General features: G+C 38.6%; 1 protein-coding gene across 3 annotated transcripts in view; it reads right to left on the bottom strand.

Moving 5' to 3' along the window:
* The window catches only part of SMARCC1 (SWI/SNF related, matrix associated, actin dependent regulator of chromatin subfamily c member 1), a 181,105-nt gene that overhangs the window by 36,810 nt on the left and 123,650 nt on the right, over nt 1–20,645 (bottom strand). For all 3 annotated transcript variants that reach the window (XM_061196677.1, XM_061196678.1, XM_061196679.1), the window contains exons 22-24: nt 11,266–11,321; nt 9,446–9,560; nt 8,611–8,765 (exon numbers count right to left, since the gene is read on the bottom strand). In XM_061196677.1, coding sequence (XP_061052660.1) covers nt 8,611–8,765; nt 9,446–9,560; nt 11,266–11,321 — 326 coding nt within the window. The remainder of the gene's footprint in view (nt 1–8,610; nt 8,766–9,445; nt 9,561–11,265; nt 11,322–20,645) is intronic.

Here is a 20,645-nt window from a genome sequence, read left to right on the forward strand (position 1 = left end):
GAGGGGTACAGAGTCATTACACTATTTTGTCTACTTCTGTATATATTCCAATAGTTGCATAATAAATTTTTAAAAAGGGCAGAAGGTGGGTCAATAGACGGTGCTGGGACAACTGGATATCCAGAAACAAAATGATAAATTTGGACCCCTACCTCACATAATACACAAAAATTAAGTCAGTAGATCATAGATGTACATGTAAGAGCTAACACTAAAACATTCTTAGAAGAGGTGGCGCAGTGGTTAAGAATCCAGCTGCCAATGCAGGGGACACGGGTTCGAGCCCTGGTCCGGGAAGATCCCACATGCCGCAGAGCAACCAAGCCCGTGCGCCACAATTACAGAGCCTGCACTCTAGAGCCCGTAAGCCACAACTACTGAAGTCCATGCGCCTAGAGTCCATGCTACACAACAAGTGAAGCCACTGCAATGAGAAGCTCACTCACCGCAACTAGAGAAAGCCTGCATGCTGCAACGAAGACCCAACGCAGCCAAAAAATAAATAAATAAAATAAAAATAAAGATTAATATAAATAAACCCTGATTTTCTTTATAGAATTATTTAAAACAAATCACTGCATCTTCTCATCTTCCTCCATCTTGCAATCCCTATTTATAAGAGGAGAGATAAAACAGATTTCTCTGAAAGAACTGGCCTGTTCCTATGTAGTCTCACTTTCTGAATTTTACTGACTGAACCCTAATGGACTTACTAATGTGCCATTTCTAGATCGCCTACATTTCTAGATCGCCTACATTACTAGATTCTTTTTCTTGATTTAACCTCCATGATTATTCATATTTTTACTGGTAAGAGATTCTGATCTGGAAGAAGACAAGAAATTTCCTTCATGAAACAGCATGCTTCCTGCTATTAAAGATTCTAAGAAATTCTGCTAATTTATGGATTTGGTGATATATATGTACCATCCAAGAAGTCACCAGAAGTCAAAAAGGCTTAAGAAGTAGATTCTGAAGGGAATTAAAAAGACTTCACAGGGGCTTGAAGTGATTAGACAAATGTTACTAAGCATTGGACAAAAGTTGCTAATGGATCGGATCCAAATACCACTTTTGTCTGCTTTAAGAAGAAAAAAAGATGGTAAAAGTGAGAGTTAACTGTTGGAATGCATTATGGGAGTAGGGTGAAATATGTCATACTACACACCCTGGTAGGTATTTTCACGCTACTTCTAATAATAACCTACCAAGAAACATGTTATCTCCATTTTATATAGAATGAAACTGAAGCTTAGAGAAGTTAAATATCTTGCCGAAGGTTGCAGTTAAATCAACGGGGAATTGAATTCAGTTCTGATGAGAGCCTAGAAGCAAAGCTGGGCAGTAAGAAAGGTGACACCGAGAGACAGGGAGGAATTGACAGTACTGTATAAATGTTTCCTTCTTTCCTTATTTTTTTGGGGGTGGGGTCCCTAAAAATTAGAACTCAAATCATAATTAGTATAGCAGAGGTGCTAAACAAAGAAAAAAAAAGATGGACACTTTTTAAAGCTAGCTGTTGGGTTTTTAATTGTAAAATGTTTGAAAACATTTTCCTTGGAATGAAGAATTTTTATCAGATTATGTTTCTGGGTTGGTTGGGGTCACAAGACTCTAAGTCTGGAGATCTGGGTTTTGGTACTAGTTCGGCCCATAACTAGTTACACTAGTTACATAATTTTAGGCCCATCATTCACTTAAAAAAAAAATTATTTATTTTATTTACTTATTTTTGGCTGCATTGGGTCTTCGTTGCTATGCGCAGGCTTTCTCTAGCTGTGGTGAGTGGGGGCTACTCTTCATTGCGGTGCACGGGCTTCTCATTGCGGTGGCTTGTCTTGTTGTGGAGTATGGGCTCTATGCGCATGGGCTTCAGTAGTTGTGGCGCACGGGCTTAGTTGCTCCGTGGCATGTGGGATCTTCCCGGACCAGGGCTTGAACCCGTGTCCCCCGCGTTGGCAGGCGGATTCTTAACCACTGCGCACCAGGGAAGCCCCTATCATTCATTTCTATGGATCTGTTTCTACATCAATGAGATGAAAAAGTTCAATAAATTCTAAAATCATTGTGTGATAACACACATGAAACGTTCGTTGTTAGGGCTTTTAAGTATCTATCAGACAGTAATCCATTTATAAACAAAACCTGTATGAAAATCATTGTGCAAAAGTAGAATAAATTTATGTGTTGTGTCCATGTGTGAGAGAGAAAAAGAGTTTCATTCCAAGAAATTTTGAATAGTATATAATCCCTAATTAGATTTCACCTAATAGAGTCACTCCTCAAGGTTACATTTCCAACATTTTATTCTTTAGTTTTTTTCTTTTCCTTTACACTAAAATGTCTAGTCTAACGTCTCCACTCAAATGACTGTGAGGTTCAAGGTTAATGACTGATTTTAAGTTCCTAAGGGGCAGGGACTATTCATATCTATTTTAGGCATCAAAATAAACCTAGTATTGTAGTACAGTGTTTGGCATATAATGGGCACTCAAATACTGAATAATCAAAGTATGGCACTTTCCACCTTACAGAATACTTTTTTTGGGAAGCCACGCCAGTGCCATATGGCTTGCAGCAGGATCTTAGTTCCCTGAACAGGGATCGAACCCGGGCCCCCTGCAGTGGAAGCGCAGAGTCCTAACCATTGGACCGCCAGGGAATTCCCCAGAATGCTTTTTTATACATAAATTTTACTGATTCTCATCGATAATCTGGTCAGAAAGGCAGATCAGAAAGGACCGCTGATTAAAAAAACATGATGTAGGTTCAGAAAAGTTATGTTAGCTGCCTAAGAGGTTAGTAAACGGCAAAGCTCGAACTAAAATTTTAAAGTCTAAATCCAAAGGATTTTAGTTATCACCCAATGTCTATTATTAACGATTAACAATTGATATTTTACTGGCTACTTTCCTGGGGAATTCTTAGAAGGGACTTGTGGTAGGTTAAAGACGGCCATAAACTCACTGGCCTTTCTTCCACTGGAGAGAGAGGGTCTACGACCCCTCCTCTCTAACTGCCTTGCCCTACAGAAAACAGTGGTGATATTTTCTGGGTCCCAGCTTGGGAACTCCCATGTCTTGTCTCTTGCAATGTTCTTTCTGGGAGTCCCAAGCTGCCATATGAGAAGTATATGATCATTGTGCTGAAGCGACCACAGGAAGAGACCTGGAGACTACATGGAGAAGAAATTGGACCCAGCTACCCCTGCCAAGGACTAGGACTTAAGGAAGCTACCTTGGACCCTTCCAGATGAACCTACCTGTAAGGTGAATACCACTAAATGACTCAACAGATAAAGCATGCAGCAGAATCACCTAGCTGTTCGGTGCTCAAATTTCACAAAATCATGAGATATAATAAAATGGTTTGTTGTTTAAACCACTAAGTTTTGCTATTGGAAAAAAAATGTGGTACCTGGAAATAGGGCGCTATTTGAACAAAAACCTAAAGTGTGACTTTGGCTGTGGGATCATGTGGTGAGTGCATTCTCAAGAAAACCACTGGTGAGAGCTTAAAAGAGAGGGAAATATTACTGTAGATTGAACAGAAGTAGATCTTTGCTATATAGAAGCACAAAGTTTGGAAACATTGTCACACTAGTGATGTGGAAAATAGGGTAATTAATAAATTTGTGGATCTGGCTGGAGTGATTTCCAGGCAAAATGTAAACATTCTTTTTGTATTTTATATAAGGAAAGAGGGAACCAAAGAAGGAAGAATTCAGTTTTCAGGTACAATTTAGACGAAACAGAGCACGGTTTGAAAATAAAACTGTTTCTCATCACTGGTTACTCCCAGCAAGAATTTGAAACTTAGAAATGGCTTTAGGACAAAGATCAAATCCAGAGCACTACAGTAAAATATGAACTCAGAGTAAATAGCTCCAGGTGTGCCTGGCTGTTAGACCTTTTGAAGGGAGTGCATAGCAGGGTTTCTAAGAATCGTAAGGGTATGCCTCTGCTAGACAGGAAGGCCTCTAAGTATCTTTAACAGCAGGTGTCCTATATTTTTTCATTGAGCTTCTTGGATCTATAAGTTAATGCATTCCATCAAATTTGGCAAGTTTTCAATCAGCCACAATTTCTTTTCTTTTTTTTTTTTAATTTCCCTGCATCTTTTTCGTTTCCTTCTGGGACTCTCATTACATGTATGTTGGAACACCTGACTTTTTCTGCAATTTCTGAGCTGAAGCTCTACCACTTCTCAAGAACAACTGATTCTCCTTTTGTTGTCTGCCTGGTTGATACCAGTGACCTGAAATGTTTGTTGTAAACTTGTTTTCTATGTTGGCCTCTATATCCCCTCATCACCCTGAATCTGGACAGAATGTTTGACCGGTAGAGCTGGGTAGAAGTTACACAGTGCTGGGTAGAAGTTACACAGTGCCAGGTATGGGCCCAAGCCACAAGACATTGGCAGGTTTCCCTTCTTATCATCCGGGACACTTTTCTCTTAAAGTTTCAAGCTGCCACATAAAAAAGTCCAACGCTTTGATACCACCCTAGTATGAAGAAGCCCAGGATAAGTTCTTAGAGAGGCTGTGTGTAGACAGTGATGCCAGCCAGCCTCCAGGTGGTACAGCCACCCCAGCCTAGGCATCAGGGGTGTGAGTGAAGCCATCTCAGGCTCTCCATAATAGCCCAGGCATGAGATGAATACACAGTAAACTAGCCAACGCCACACAGAGCAGAATTTTTCTAGCTGAGTCTGCCAGAATTTCTCACTCATAAAAATCATGCAAAATCATAAAATGATCATGATTTTAAGCCACTAAGTTTCGTGGTAGTTACATAGCAATGGATAACTGGAGCAGGAATACTGCTAATGCTCACGCTATGGATTCTTGACAGATGTGGCAACAGTGATGACCAAGGCCTTCCAAAAACAGGGCTATAGAGGGAGCCCCAACTCTTCACATAATGGCTTTATAGAACCTAAGAAGAATAAGATGGTCTGGGAGTGTGACACAGATGACGTATGGAATGTGGGAGAAACAACCTAAAAAACGATTAACGGTAAAAAGTAACTCGATCGGGACATCTATGTGAACTTTACATAAAAAATCACGGCTTCTAGCTGGTAGAACAGAAGTAGTTTCTATTTAGTCATGTAAGGATGGAAGTGAACAGGGCTAACTGCAGGCAAAATGATCAAATAGGTCAATTTTTCCTTCTATCTCCTCTCCGCAGTACCATCAAGTAAAGAGAGATGGCATCAATGATCAATACGTATAATGCAAATCAATTCAATCAATGTTTATCTGGTAAACCGTTGTGACTAAAATGTACAATGAAAATTTTCCTATCTCAAGAAAGAAGTTTAGGCATAAGGGAGCAAGTTATGAGGTATTTCTGAGAGGTAAGAAAAAAATCCTCCTGTTGCTCCAGAACTAACACCCAGTTACCATAAAGACAAATCTCGTTTTTAAAGTATGTGGACATGGGGTGGTAGTAGAAAAAATCTGAAGGAAACGTCTGTGTGGCCTTAAAAAAATGTGATTTCTGCTACCTTGAAAGAATTGAATCCTACTGCTGCTGATAAAAGAAGACCTATTCTACTTTCTGGAGTTTCTAAGTTTATTCCAGCAGTAGTTCTGTATTCTTACTTCCAGCTAAACCTAGATGGAAGGGATGGAGAGCACCCAGCCAACAGTGCTCCTTTTCACACCCACATACCACTATTCAGGTGGGTTAGTCGACAGCTCGTCAGTAGCTGGAATGAAAAAGTGGAGGTGATACCCAAGAGCTCCTCGTATGGCAAGGGTGGGGAAAGCCAGAAAGCATGCCCACCCTATCTGTTTTGGAGCTAGATCTAGAACCTCTAATTACCACTCCATGTCAGAGAGTGACAAACAATTAAAATGTATCAAGGAAAACTCTTAATAACAAAGCTGTTTATAAACTCAGAAGAACAAAAAGAGAATAAGAGATAACTTGGATAGGCTAGATAAGTTGTACTAATTACAGTAATTTAAGTGAATTCCTTACCCCTTAATTACCATGTAGCACAAAAATGATTATGTGTGCTGTGAAATGTATCAGATCCAGCTATAAGTGGCACTGAACAATTCATGCGTGCCAAGTCATGTAGCATGAGCATGTGAACACTTTCACAAATCAGTGGAAGACACAGGTGTTCTGAGAACGAAGACCCAAGTTCCCAGTTATTAGAAATAAGAGTGAGTGATGATGAGGGAGTAGAAATTCAGTGACCTGGAAAGAAAATGTTCTTTGGACACTCTTCTAAACCTTGTATTGACTATCCAAGGGCCAGGGCAACTGATCCATAAAAGCAGTTTCTCTGCAGTGAAGGAGTCAAACAGCTGTGGCAAACTGGTCAGTGCTACACAGTATACAAACTTCTGTGCCCAAAGCTGCACATATTAACAGCTATGAAAACATCATGAAGCATTCGTAAAACTTTTTATGGTAATCTACCATTTTAGTTCCTTCTTTGGCAACTTACAGTGAAGCACACATAGTAATACAGAGAGGAGAAATAATGGGAAGGAACAGTGAGAGAGGCGTGCTCTGTGAGAGGGGCGGGTATCCAAAAAAGCCCAGCTGGAGATGGGAGAGGGGGGCAGTTTGTCTGGTAGAACTGCAAGAAACAGTTCAGGACAGACAGGCAAGAAATGACACTTGAGAAGTGAGAAGGGTCCCGATCATGAAAAGACTCCCAAATTCCCTAAGGAGTTCGAGCCTGAGAGAGACAGGGAGGTTATTTAAGAAAGTATCATGCTCATATTTGTTTGTTTAAAGATTCTTCTACATATGATTCCTTTCATATTAAGTCATGGTGTTAGGAGACAGGCTAGCATCTACTCCTGAAGGGAATCACAGTAACTGGAAGGGACGTGAGGAAGCTTCTGGTGAGCTGGTAAGGTTATGTTGCTTGATATGGGTGCTGTTTGTGAGTCTATAGGTGGGTTCAGCCTGTGAAAACATTCACTAGTTGTAAACATATATATCTACTTATTTGTATATAAGTTATACTTCAATGAACAATTGAAAAACAAAAAAGATTACTCTGGCTGATGGACAGAGAATGGGATGAAGGAAACAGGCAATATATGATGGGTGTGGGGCGGGGGGGCCTGGGCATTATCGGATGAACTAGAGCACCAGGAAGGATCTCGTGGCTGAACAGCTATGGAAAATGAAAGAATGAGAGGAGTCAAAAGTGACTTGAGTGAAGACTGGGTGGACGGTTGTGCTATGCCCTGATAAAAGGCATACAGGAGGAAAGCCCTCCTGCCTTCCAGCTCCTCATTTATAAAATGAGAAAACATGCCCAAGACAATCCTTAAGGTCTCTGAGATCCTTGATGACAGTATGAACAGTAAGAACTTGGATAGCTTAGAGACAATGAGATAGCCAGGAGTCCAACCTGGCAGAAGACAGAGAGTAAAACAAAATGCTTCCAATGAAGGAAGAACAAAACCAAACAAATGTGAAACAACAGTCAAACTGGTGTCTACATCAGTATTCATTTAAACAAGAGTACACCTCACAAATTCCTAGAGGTTGGGGGTGGTAGAGGATAGAGAAGATCTAAAATTGTACTTAAGAACCATGAAGATCAGGAGGCATCTTTGGAAGAGACTGGCTAGTATGAATATGCAGAACCTCGATCTACTGTGAAGTAACATTCAGCTGGGGTATCTGTCTGAACTGACTCAGCAAGACTGTGACCTGTAAACACCCCTCCCCCACACCGTCTGCACCTACGTCAGACGGGTAGGCTCTCTAAACAGTAGTCTTATGGTTTGAACTGGGTCATCTATGGATCTGTTATAAATCATGCTACACAGATTAAACTCCTGGAGAAGTAGTTCACAGCAGCTAAACAGTCTGGGGGAATTAAAGACCATGAAAAACATCTTTACCAATGGATCAAGAACAGCTCAAGATAAAACGATTAGCTATGTTCTAGTAACCACTGCTTGAAATGTGGTGACCTATAATGACAGGAAACTACTTTTGAGGGTAAAATAGAAAAGGGGTAAATAGATTTTTTTAAACTTGACATATTCATGCCTGGAATGCTTTGAAGTGCTAAATTAAAACAAAGCAGGGAAAATGACATTCTCTTTTCTTCTTAAATATGTTGGGAAGCCAATACTATGTTATAAATAGAGAAAACCACCCCCAGGAAAGCTGGCAAATTCAAGAAGAAAAAGAGCTATTTAGGTTCCCTCTCTTTCAGTCTGTAAGAGGAGGGTGAAGTATTTATACAGGGAAACAGATTTTCATCTTAAAAATTACAAATACTTCAATCTGGTAGAAATTATTGGAAGTATAGTCCAAGACACGTTCTGCAGGCACATTAGAGGGACTTTAAATTCTGCCTTCAATCACTGCAGTCTTCCCAAAACTGAAGGACACAATGAATAAATTGAAGGCAGCAGCCACCTTTTAAGATCAGGTCTGCTATTTCCACCATTCTCCTGCCTATGGAATTCCTAACCGAGAAATGTCACTCAAGCAAATAGTCATCTCCTATGGGGTGCAAGGCTCTTTATACTAAATGTTCCCAAGAACCTCAAAACAATACAGCCATTCACGGCTTAAGAGAGCACTAGGAAAAGAGCTGTCAAGGGCAAACCTTGGCTTTGGTTGCAGCTGAGGCAAGAGCAGCTGCCGCGGCTGTGGCTACATTTCCTTCAGAAATTTCATGTTCTACTTTCTTCTTCCCAATATCACTTTCTCTTTCTTTACAAGTATCAGTGAGTTCCTTGTTCTCTTCAGTCTCCTTTTCTTCTGGGGGGAAAAAAAACCAAACCAGAAAGCTTTATTACCAGTGTGCCCAGTCTCAATAGGCCATCTTACTTCTCACCTCTGCCACATGATGAACTAAGACTGATGCTACAAAGAGATCTCAGTGCCTTTTGCTTCTTAAGATTTCTACTGAACCATTCCATGCATGTAAGTCTGCTTCTATTTGAGATGGATGTTCTAAATAGTACACTTTGTCTTCTCTTTATTTCTCTAAGCTCTCTGTGTAGTTCCCTTGAATATAAAGGAAAATTCAGGGGAACTAAGCCCTAAGACCAATACGTTTGTTCATCAGTCAATGAAATGCTCTGGGAAACCCGAGGGTCTGGAGAAAATCAGAAGCTGAGAACAGAGTACTTCTGCAAGTCTTTCGAGTCAGGCAGGATGGGACACGCCAGCAACGGACTGGAAATAAAATGGCAGGTCTGTGTGGTGACTTCAGGCACAGCTGAACAACTTGTTTGTCTATATATCACTGAAAACAATGTAGCCACTAGCATCAGCACTGGTACCTAAGTGCAAAATAAAACTCAAATGCATATTTACTGTTATGTTAAGAAACACATAATAAATGAGGGAATATTTCTACACAATTTAACTGCCTACATTTCTCCAGTGCTTTTACTGTTTTACATAATAAAGTCCAAAGAGTTTCCTCAACTTACCTGATTTGGTATCTTCACTAACTTCACTATCCTGTTCTTTCTCACTATTTTTTTCATTTTCTCCATCTTGAGCTTTATCACCTTCATCCATTTCATTCTCCCCTTTGTTTTCTGCCTGAAAGGGTTACAAAAGAAGAGGATAGAGAATGAGAAAAAAATTGTCCTTTTACAAGTGATATTATCTTAGAATAACAAAAGGTTCCACTATTTTTGGGAAGAAATGGACTAGGTTCAGAAAGGTCTTGGAGAGAAAAACTGGAAAAGAAATTAATAAATTCAGAGAAATACCTTTCACTACCCCCAACTCCTGAGTGCTCACGAGACTTTAAGTCTCCGAAGCACAAAGTTCCCACCCTCTCTGCTATAAGGCTAGGGATATAGTGTCCAAAGGAATGTCAGTGGGACTCATTTTCATTATTTACTGGTTAAATACTAAATAACTAAACAAACAAACAAATAAATAAATGGTTAGTTGGCTAGAAGGACTAAGAGCATTTAAAATGCACAGTATTGTTTAAACAACAAGGTCCTACTGTATAGCACAGAGAACTATATTCAGTATCCTATAATAAACCGTAATGGAAAAGAATATAAAAAAAGAATGTATATATATATATATATATATGTGTGTATAACTGAATCATTTTGCTGTACAGCAGTAATTAACACAACATTGTAAATCAACTATACTTCAATTTAAAAAAAAATAAATAAAATGCACAGTATCAACCAAGAAGCAAGATGAAATGCTGCCAAAATTAAAAGTTGACAAAGCTCTTCAATACAGCCATTTGCAATGGTTTTTAGGAAGAGCCACACTAGAGCAATCATTCATGTTCTGGGGACGGAAAACTTCAATTCCTCTGTGGTCAGGATTTGGTATCATTTGCTGATTTTGAAATCCCTGTGACCTTCGACAAATTGTATAACATCGTCTATAAAATGAAGAGACCATTATTGACTTGATGAACCTGTTTTAAGAACTCAATAAATTCATAAATGTAAATTACAAAGCACAGTATTTAGAACATTGTAAAAACTGTAATTAATTTTACTATTTTCCCCTTCCTCTCCTTATCTATATACAATTTTAAAGCACCGAATATAATCAAAATCTTAAATCCCTGCTTGTATATAGTCACTCAAACAGTGACTGACTGATTATCATGTATCCCGATCTTGAAGAGGCCCGATCTTGTACAGTCCTGTTCTTCTTGGCTCCCCTCACGTTTACAGCCTCTACGTGACAGGGATCAGGACACAAACATACTAGGCACTTGGATGCCCTCTGTACACTGCCTTTAGTGTCTCCCCCTCCACTGCTGGTTGGAATATTCGATTCCCCATCCTCCATTTCAATCTTTATAATTTTACCTGCTCTTTAAAACCTACTTCAAATGTCACCTTCTCATTAAGTTTTCCAAATATTTTTCTGCTGACAGTTAACTCTCCTAGAAAATTCCTTAATATTCTACAATTCTCTTCTGGCACAAGGACAGAACCCAAACCCTACAATTCAATATTCTTAAGGACCATAACTTTTGTATTCATATTCCCAACTGTGCCTGAAAGGGGTACTGAAGCAGAAGTTAGGGAGTAGATAAATCTTTGCTAAATAAATAAATAAATAAAAAATATCCTGTATTATGCCTTATGAGAACTATACCTTAAACCAGCAAAGTCCAAATGGCTGACAGAATCACTTATAGTCCTCTGAGAGGGACCCAAAAGATCAAAATAAACCCAAACTGTTATGCTGTGAAAGGTAGTGCTCTCTGGCTTGCCTGCTGTGGGAGAATTCAGACAGACTGATTTTTTACCTTTTCAGGCTGCTGACCATCAGTATCTGTTTCCATTTTTTCCTCTTCAGCTCCTTCTACAAGCAAAGGAATAAAAACAAGTAGTAGTACAATGTGGGGGAAAAGTAAAAGCTATTATAAAGCTGTGAAAGTATCTGAAATACAACTACACACAGTAATACGGACAAATCTCACAACCATAAGGTTGACATAAAATAACACATACTTTATGATTCTACTAATTGAAAGTTCAAAAACAGATGAAAGTAATCCGTGGTGTTAGAAATCAGGACAGTGGTTAACCAGGAAAGGGATGGGTTCAAGAGTGGCTTGGGGTGCTGGTAATGATCTGTTTCTTGATCTTGGGGCTGCTTACATGACTGTGTTTAATTTGTGAAAATGCACTGAACTGCCCACTGAGGGTTTTCATTTTTCTGTATGCATAAAAATTAAAGTTCAAAAACACCTTTTAAGTAAAAAAAGGCAAAAATAAAAATAATTTATTTTTAAAGATACTTAACAAGTATATATTTTGAGTCAGTCAGATACTAGAGAAACAGTGCAGAGCTAGCGATTCACTGAACCTCAAGAGCATCACACTCTGGCTGGGGAGGACATAAGCCAACAAGCCCACTGTGTTTGTGTACAGATGAGACGCTGTGGGAAGCACAGAGGGTATGGCTATCTCAGTCAGGGAAGGATAATAATTACATGAGAATTTTCGAGGCAGACATGGCTGGGGGGTGGGGGGCGGGGGCAGTGGTAGTACTTGTATAGAGAAGGACATTTCAAGGAAAGGAGGCAAAAAGACTCAAGGGCGTAGGGGAAATTTAAGTTGTGGTGACAACTAGAAAAGAGAAGAGAGATCAAAAAGAGGGAGATAATGCTGATAGGGGCTGTATAATGAAGAGACCTGAATGTTGTGCTAAGGAGGCCTTAACTACATCCTGTAGATAAAAAGTTAACAAAGACTTAAAAACAAAACCATGATACAATCAGATAAATATTTCTGGTTTTAGAACTTTATACATAAACAAATGTTTCAAACATAATGAGGGTTTGTTGTGGTTTTAAATAAAAACATTCAAATATCCTATAGCTTAAATTTTTATATTGTCCTCATAAATTATAAGGCTAATAGCATTTATACTCAATGAGAATATTTAAACATATTAAACAAAGATGTTTAAAACTAACAGTGTTAAAGTTACTAAATAGGAAAATCTCTATTTTTCCAATTCTTAAGAATATAATGAGATCTTCTTGCTTCCAGAATTACGGCTGAATAGGAGCTCCAAAGGACATGATATTTTAAGACATCATGAATCTCATATCAGGTAGAAGAGCTTTTAAAGATCACCACCTTCCCCAAAATGCCCAAGGCGTACAGAACCAGAAGTGGGACCAGAGTGTGGAAGTAGTGGGACCAGGTTCTGATTATTTGGGAATCTGAAAGGGAAGGGTTGCCTAGACATATTTGCTTCTAATACCTCACCATCAGGAAGTTGAGCCCATGGACTAGCCAACTGCAGGGCAGGAAAGGAAGCCTAGGATTCGTGCACAGAGAGCCAGCCACAAGGATGGCCAATGTGATCTCAAGCCAGTGGCAACCCCTGGCTACCTGAAAAAGCAGCAGAAGCATCCTCTGCAGACAGTTTTTCCAATTCCAATTTTAGCCAAAAAGACATCAGAGTAATAAGCTCAACAAAGAGCAAACATCAAGAAAGAAAGCCACTAAGACTGAACAGAAACATTAATCAAACAGATTCAGAACCTGAGGACTGCCAATATGAGATCTGTCAGACCCTCAATCTAGTGTAGCCATGGATGCAATATGTAGAGAATCACAAAGATCTCCAATCAACGTGAGAGTATTAGCGATTATCAGAAATTAAAAAAAACAAAAACCCAAAAGATAAAAATATTTCCTAGAAATGAAGTCAGGGTAAACAGATTAAACCAGGTGAAGAGAGGATTACAAAACTGTAAAACATATCTAAAGAAACGATCCATATATAGAACGGGACAATGGGGAATATGGAAACATGGAAAAAGATATGCCAGGCAAAACCGAATCCAAGGAATGGCAGTAGCCTTTCTGTGGTACTGTAAGTCAATATAGACATTAAGAATAGAGTATTATTAGAAGTAGATGGTAAAACATAATGATGAAAAAGGTTTAATTCACCAAAAAATTGTTAATTTTTTATACTTTTAGGAACCTAGTAAGAGTGTCAAACTATATAAAGCAAAAACTGACTGAATGGCAAAGAGAAAATGAAAATGTACATCATAGTAGGGAATTTGAACAGACTTGTCTCAATTAAGACACACAGTGGATGGTTCTAACATATACATGTAGAATTCTACACGTAACAATTAGAGAATATATACATATTAATTTCAAGCTTACATGGAACATTAAAAAAAAAAAATACTGATCACATCTTCCAGCACACACACACACACAAATCAATAAAAAGTTTAATCCATTCTAAAAAAAAAAAAATACTGATCACATATTAAGCCATAAAGCTAGTTTTCACAAATTTCAAAAAGTCAATGGTATACAGACTAAGTTCTCTCACCACAATGCAACGAAATTATAAGTTTAAAATATAAATTTCTCTGTGCTTGGAAATATAATTTTGAGAATCAGTAAAAATAGCACTTAGGAGGAAATGTAAATGTGAAATAAGCCTTCTTATTTTTACCTTAGAAAAGAAATAAAGGTTCAAAGTCTACAAGCTGTACATCCTTTTTAGGAAAATAGAAAAGAAAAACAGAATATAGGAGGTAGGGAGAAAAAAATTACAAGAGTGAAAAAAAAAATCAAAGAAATTTAAAAAATAGAGTTTAAATATATAACAGAATCATATATCTCTTCTGTGACAGATCAAGAAAAGAGATGAAAGGCACAAATTAATAATATTAGGAATGGAAGAAAGGCCGTAACTATTGATAAAAAAGCAAAGGTCAAAAAGGAAGTTGACAACAACCTACTGAAGAGGCGAAAATATTTGCAAATAATATGACTGATAAAGGGTTAATATCCAAAATATATAAACAGCTCACTCAATATAAAAAAAAAATCCAATTAGAAAATGGGCAGAAAACCTGAATAAACATTTTCCAAAGAAGACATACAGATGGCCAATAGGCACACGAAAAGATGCTCAAAGTTGTTAATCATCAGAGAAATGCAAATCAAAACCCTAATGAGGTATCACCTCACACCTTTCAAAATGGCTCTCAACAAAAAGACCACAAATAACACATGCTGGCAAGGATGTGGAGAAAAGGGAACCGTAGTACACAGTTGGTGGGAATGTAAATCGGTGCAGCCATTATGGAAAAACAGTATGGAGGTTCCTTAAAAAACTAAAAATAAAACTTCCATATGATCTAGCAATTCCACTCCTGGGTATATATTCAAAGAAATGAAGACACTAATTCAAAAAGATACAAGCAACCCAATGTTTGTAGCAGCAGTTACTTAACAGTGGCCAAGATATGGATACAACCTAAGTATACACCAAAGGATGAATGGATAAAGAAGATGTGGAACACACACACATACACACAGAGGAATATTACTCAGCCATAAAAAACAATGAAATTTTGCCATGTGCAACAACATGGGTGGACTTGGAGAGTACCATGCTTAGTGAAATAAATCAGACAGAGAAAGACAACTACTCTATGTTATCACTTATATGAGGAATATAAAAAATAAAACAAACTAACATAACAAAACAGAAAGACTCACAGATATAGAGAATAAATTAGTGGTTACCAGTGAGGAGAGTGAAGGGGAGAGCGGCAAGACAGGGGTAGGGGATTAAGAGGTACAAACTATTAGGTATAAAATAAATAAGCAACAAGGACATATTTTATAGTACAGGGAATATAGCCAATATTTTATAATAACTATAAATGTAGTATAAGCTATAAAAACATTGAATCACTATGTTGTACATCTGAAACTAATATAATACTGTAAATCAACTACACTTTAATAAAAAAGTGGAAGTGACAAATTGTTCTGAAAAACTTCAGGCCAAATAAAATAGGAAAATTAGATTAAATGAACAAATTATTAGAAAATTTATTTACTAAACAGATTTGGGAAGAAAAAGAAGTATACTAACAGAAAAACTGAAATAGTTTAAAAAAAACAAAAACACCACAGGTTCAGATGTTTTTACTGGGGAATTCTACTTTTTTTTTTAAAATAAATTTATCTTATTTATTTATTTTTGGCTGCATTGGGTCTTCGTTGCTGCGCGCAGGCTTTCTCTAGTTGCAGCGAGCAGGGGCTACTCTTCGTTGCGGTGCGCGGGCTTCTCACTGCGGTGGCTTCTCTTGTTGCGGAGCACAGGCTCTAGGCGTGCAGGCTTCAGCAGTTGTGGCTCACGGGCTCTAGAGCACAGGCTCAGCAGTTGTGGCTCACGGGCTTAGTTACTCCACGGCATGTGGGATCTTCCTGGACCAGGGCTCAAACCCGTGTTCCCTGCGTTGGCAGGCAGGTTCTTAACCACTGTGCCACCAGGGAAGCCCTCTACCAAACTTTTAGGGAAAAGATGATTATAATCTTTTATATAGGTGAGATAGGGTGAGATAGTAACTCTTTTCAGCTTTGCAGGCCCCACAGTCCTAGTTGCATCTACTCAACTCTGCCATAATAGCACAAAATCAGCCACAAAAGCCACTTGGAAATGAATGGGTGTGGCTGTGTTCCAATAAAACTTCATGGACACTGAAATCTAAACGTCATATAATTTTTGCATATCACAAAATACTATTCTTTTGGTTTTATCCAAACATTTAAAAATGTAAAATCCATTCTCATATATTGTGGGCTAAATAAAAATAGGTGGCAACTTGGATTTGGCCCAAGAACCAAAATTTGCTAACCCCTGCTCTAGAAAAATAGGATGAGTTCTGGATACAGACTAAGTACGAATCCTGTCCCCACAATTTACCAGCTCAAGTGACCCTGGGCAAGCTCCTTAGTTGACAGCGGCTTCAGTTTGCTTAGGTACAAAAGGAGAATAATTATTATTTCCTTCACAAGGGTAGTGCTAAGGATTAAATTAATTATTTCATGTAAAATGCAATAACTGTCTGGCTCATAGTGAGTGCTCAATGACAATTATTAATATTATCAGAAAGTTCAGCTGGCTGGACCCAGGCCCTCTCTCTCTATTAACATGATATATACTTCATTCTATCTCCAATCCTCCAACACTGAATTATTTTTCCATGTATATGTAACTCATCAAAAAAATAGCCCCAATTATTAGAGGGTATTTTGTGTGTCTTACATAACTGCCCCACAGCAAGAGAGCTACATCAAGTAACTGATATAGTTATACCTGATTTGACAAAAAAAAAAAAAAAAAAAAAAAAAGTCACCAAAGGCAGACAATTGTATTACATAAGGGAAGCCAATTTCTTCCTAAAAATTTTTATCCTACCATCTAATAAATATGATTCATTAGGCAAGTCACTTAAATCCTAGCTAGTCCTTAGAGGTTAAATGTCCTATTGTGAGCTGCTCAGAAGTTTGAATTTCTATTTCAATGCCTCTTGAAATAGATCTGAAAGAGCCCTTCAAATAAAACACTGACAAACAGAAGAGAGAAGCCCACTCCACATGACGTAGTCAAAGATCAAATACTGATCTACTTTTTCCTGAGGTTCACTAGCCTAGCATGTTTTCACACATTGGTGTTTTAGAACTGCCTGACTTTAAAGATGTTATGGGAATCCTCAGGAGAAGAATGAGGCTATTTATATGCTGTGAGTAGTATCTGAGGCAAGAATTGTAACAGTCACTTCTGGGCTTTATGTTCCTAGAAAGTGACCTTTTCAACATTATTATTATCAGGATGCTCTTCTTAATCTCCTGATGGACTCCAGACTAGTTCCTAACCTTCTCGAAAACTAGGAGTAATGAGTTGGGTTCTTCTGCACAGAGCTGTGACACATTATTCAAGATACATTCCTTGGAGTCCTGTATTCCATAAGGTGTTAATCCACTCACTGATATAGAAGAATCTTCTCTGAACATTCTACTTGTGATTCAATTTCCCTAAAAGCATAGTCAATTATAAGGAAAAAGCATCAATGAACTTAATCTTTCAAATTCCTCTAAACCAGAATTAAGATACAGACAGTAAATCTACTCAGTAGCAAAAATAAATAAATAAATAAAATAAAACCAATACTTGAGGCTAGGAAATACAAATGGAGGGTACAATAATAAGTATCTGACAGACTCTTGACAGGTTCTTAAATATACATATACATTCCAACTCTCTAGGGAGAAGGGCTGATGACCTAAAAGGGGCTGAGATTCATTCCGTTATGATATTTATTTAGGAAAATGTTCTTATTCTTAGGAGACACATGCTGAATTATTTAGGGGGTACAAAGAATCATGATGTCTACAACTTACTTTGAAATAATTCACCAAAATAATAATAAAATAAAAATTATTTATTAGATTCCTAGATAGATAAAAATGGCAAAATTGAACCTAACTGGTAGGCATACGAGATTTCACTGTGCTATCCTATCAACATTTCAGTATGTTTGGCTACAAGTAAACAGGTTATCAGAAAGGCTATTTTGTTTAGTCTCCAGGTCAAATTAAAAAAAAAAATTAATGAAGCTCTTTAATAAAAGGTTTAGTGATAAAGTAAAAAAAAACTTTAATATTCAAACATATTACGTACATTATTTGAAAAATAAATCAATTTAACAATTCCTAGATGGGGTCTATTCTCAACCTAGCAGAATAAAACTTAAAAACATAGGTCAGACCCTGACACTCTTCTGCTCAAACCCCTCATTTGGCTCCACCTCAGAGTAAACATTAAAATGTTACAATGGCCCACAAGGCCCCTCATAATCTCCTTTGACCTCCTCTACCCTGCAATTCAGCTACCTGCCCATGATTCTCCTTGCTATTCCTCAACTATGCCAGGCAGCTCCTGTCCAGCGGCCTGTACACTGGCTGCTCCCAATGCTTGGAACCCTTTGACCTTAGATGTCTACACGGTTCCCCCTTCCTTGCCTTCCACTTACATCTTTGCTCAAATGTCACTTTCTTGGTGAGACATTCATTCCCTGACCATTTAAAACTGCAATTCCCCACACTTCACTCTTATTGACAGGTCCCTGCTCTATTTTCACCATGCCACTTACCAGCCAACACACTCTTTCTACATATTTACATTTAATGTATACATTCTAAGCTTTACATATTAGACGCCTGTCCATCTTCCACCTATAAAATATAAAGTCCACAAGGGCAGGAATTTTGGTTGGCTTTGTTTACCAGTACCCTAGCACCTAGAACACAATGAGATGCCATGATAACACAACATATTTACAGTCTTATTTATCTCTGAGTTAAAAGGGGAAAAAAAGTTTAGCTTAAAACTGATATCCCAGGCCTTCCCTGGTGGCACAGTGGTTGAGAATCTGCCTGCTAATGCAGGGGACATGGGTTTGAGCCCTGGTCTGGGAAGATCCCACATACCGCGGAGCAACTGGGCCCGTGAGCCACAACTGCTGAGCCTGCGCGTCTGGAGCCTGTGCTCCGCAACAAGAGAGGCCACGATAGTGAGAGGCCCGCGCACCGCAATGAAGAGCGGCTCCCGCTCGCGCAACTAGAGGAAGCCCTTGCACAGAAACGAAGACCCAACACAGCCAAAAAAATAAATAAATAAATAATAATTAAAGGTGCTAATAATTTAAAACAAACAAACAAACAAAAAAACTGATATCCCATCTAAGAATGGTTACGTGGTATGGGCTCATACACTGAATTTTGCTCTGAGTTTCTCAGCACTTAATCTTGTATAGATGAAACATCCACAGTCACTCTTGCCTGTCTCTTTATGCAGAGCCTAGGTTTTCAGGAGGGCCGGTCTTTTCCTATTGCATTTGCCATAGTATATAACGTAATACATACAATGGAGTTATTAGACCTTTAATGATCCTTGTTCAATGAATGAAAAATACACAAACAGGGCTTCCCTGATGGCGCAGTGGTTGAGAATCTGTCTGCCACTGCAGGGGACACAGGTTCGAGCCCTGGTCTGGGAAGATCCCACATGCCGCGGAGCAACTGGGCCCGTGAGCCACAACTACTGAGCCTGCACGTCTGGAGCCTGTGCTCCGCAACAAGAGAGGCCGCGATAGTGAAAGGCCTGCGCACCGCGATGAAGAGATGCCCCCGCCTGCCGCAACTAGAGAAGGCCCTTGCGCAGAAACAAAGACCCAACACAGCTAAAAATAAATAAATAATAAAAATAATAAAAATAAAGGAATTCCTTTTAAAAAAAAAAAGTTAAAAAAAAAATACACAAACATACCTACATATTTTACTTCTGGCAGCATGCTACAGGGAAGAGAGGTTGAGCTTTGGGGTCAGAGACATTTAGGTTCAAATTTTACCCCATTCTTAACAAGCATGCCAATGTAACCTGCCAACACCTTAGTTTCCTTGCTTCTACTTAATAACAATGCCACTTTCTCCAAAGGGTTGTCCTGAAAAGAACCCTAAATGACGACACAGAAAACCCCTATATAATGTGTAACAAACATGGGTACTGAGAAAGAAATGTTGGTTTCTGATGACTTCTAAGCAATGTTTAAAACTTCTCTTCATTTCTTTGGTCTTAACTTCTCTCACCTTCCCCTATAACTGAAAGCAAATAAAATCTCATAATATTTTTAGGTTAAATAAAAAAGGTCTCAAATATCAGTATTATTCTTTCTATTCCTAGAATGGTCTCTGGTCAAACAAAAAACCATACAAACTTAGAGAAATCAGTAGATACTAATCAATGATTACAGTGTTAAAAGACGCTAAACTAAAGAAACTCCTGGGACTTCCCTGGTGGTGCAGTGGTTAAGCATCCGCCTGCCAATGCAGGGGACATGGGTTCGAGTCCTGGTCCGGGAAGATCCCACATGCCATGGAGCAACTAAGCCGAGCAGCATTAACTACGGAGCCTGTGCTCTAGAGCCTGCAAGCCACAACTACTGAGCCCACACGTTGCAACTACTGAAGCCCGCGCACCTAGAGCCCGTGCTCCACAACAAGAGAAGCCACCGCAATGAGAAGCCCACGCACCACAACGAAGAGTATCCCCTGCTTGCCGCAACTAGAGAAAGCCCACGCGCAGCAATGAAGACCCAATGCAGCCAAAAATTAAAAAAAAAAAAAAAAAGGCAGCACCAGCATTAGAAAACAATTAAAAAAAAAGAAACTCCTTTTGATAACACTTACTTCCCTAAATAATTCCCATGAGAAGTCTCCTAATAAATGAAAAATAAGGTGTTTCAGACCTAGTGTTCACCTATCTTAACTTTTATTTCAC

Source organism: Eubalaena glacialis, chromosome 7, assembly GCF_028564815.1.
Source record: "Eubalaena glacialis isolate mEubGla1 chromosome 7, mEubGla1.1.hap2.+ XY, whole genome shotgun sequence".
In the NCBI taxonomy this organism is placed as follows: domain Eukaryota; kingdom Metazoa; phylum Chordata; class Mammalia; order Artiodactyla; family Balaenidae; genus Eubalaena; species Eubalaena glacialis.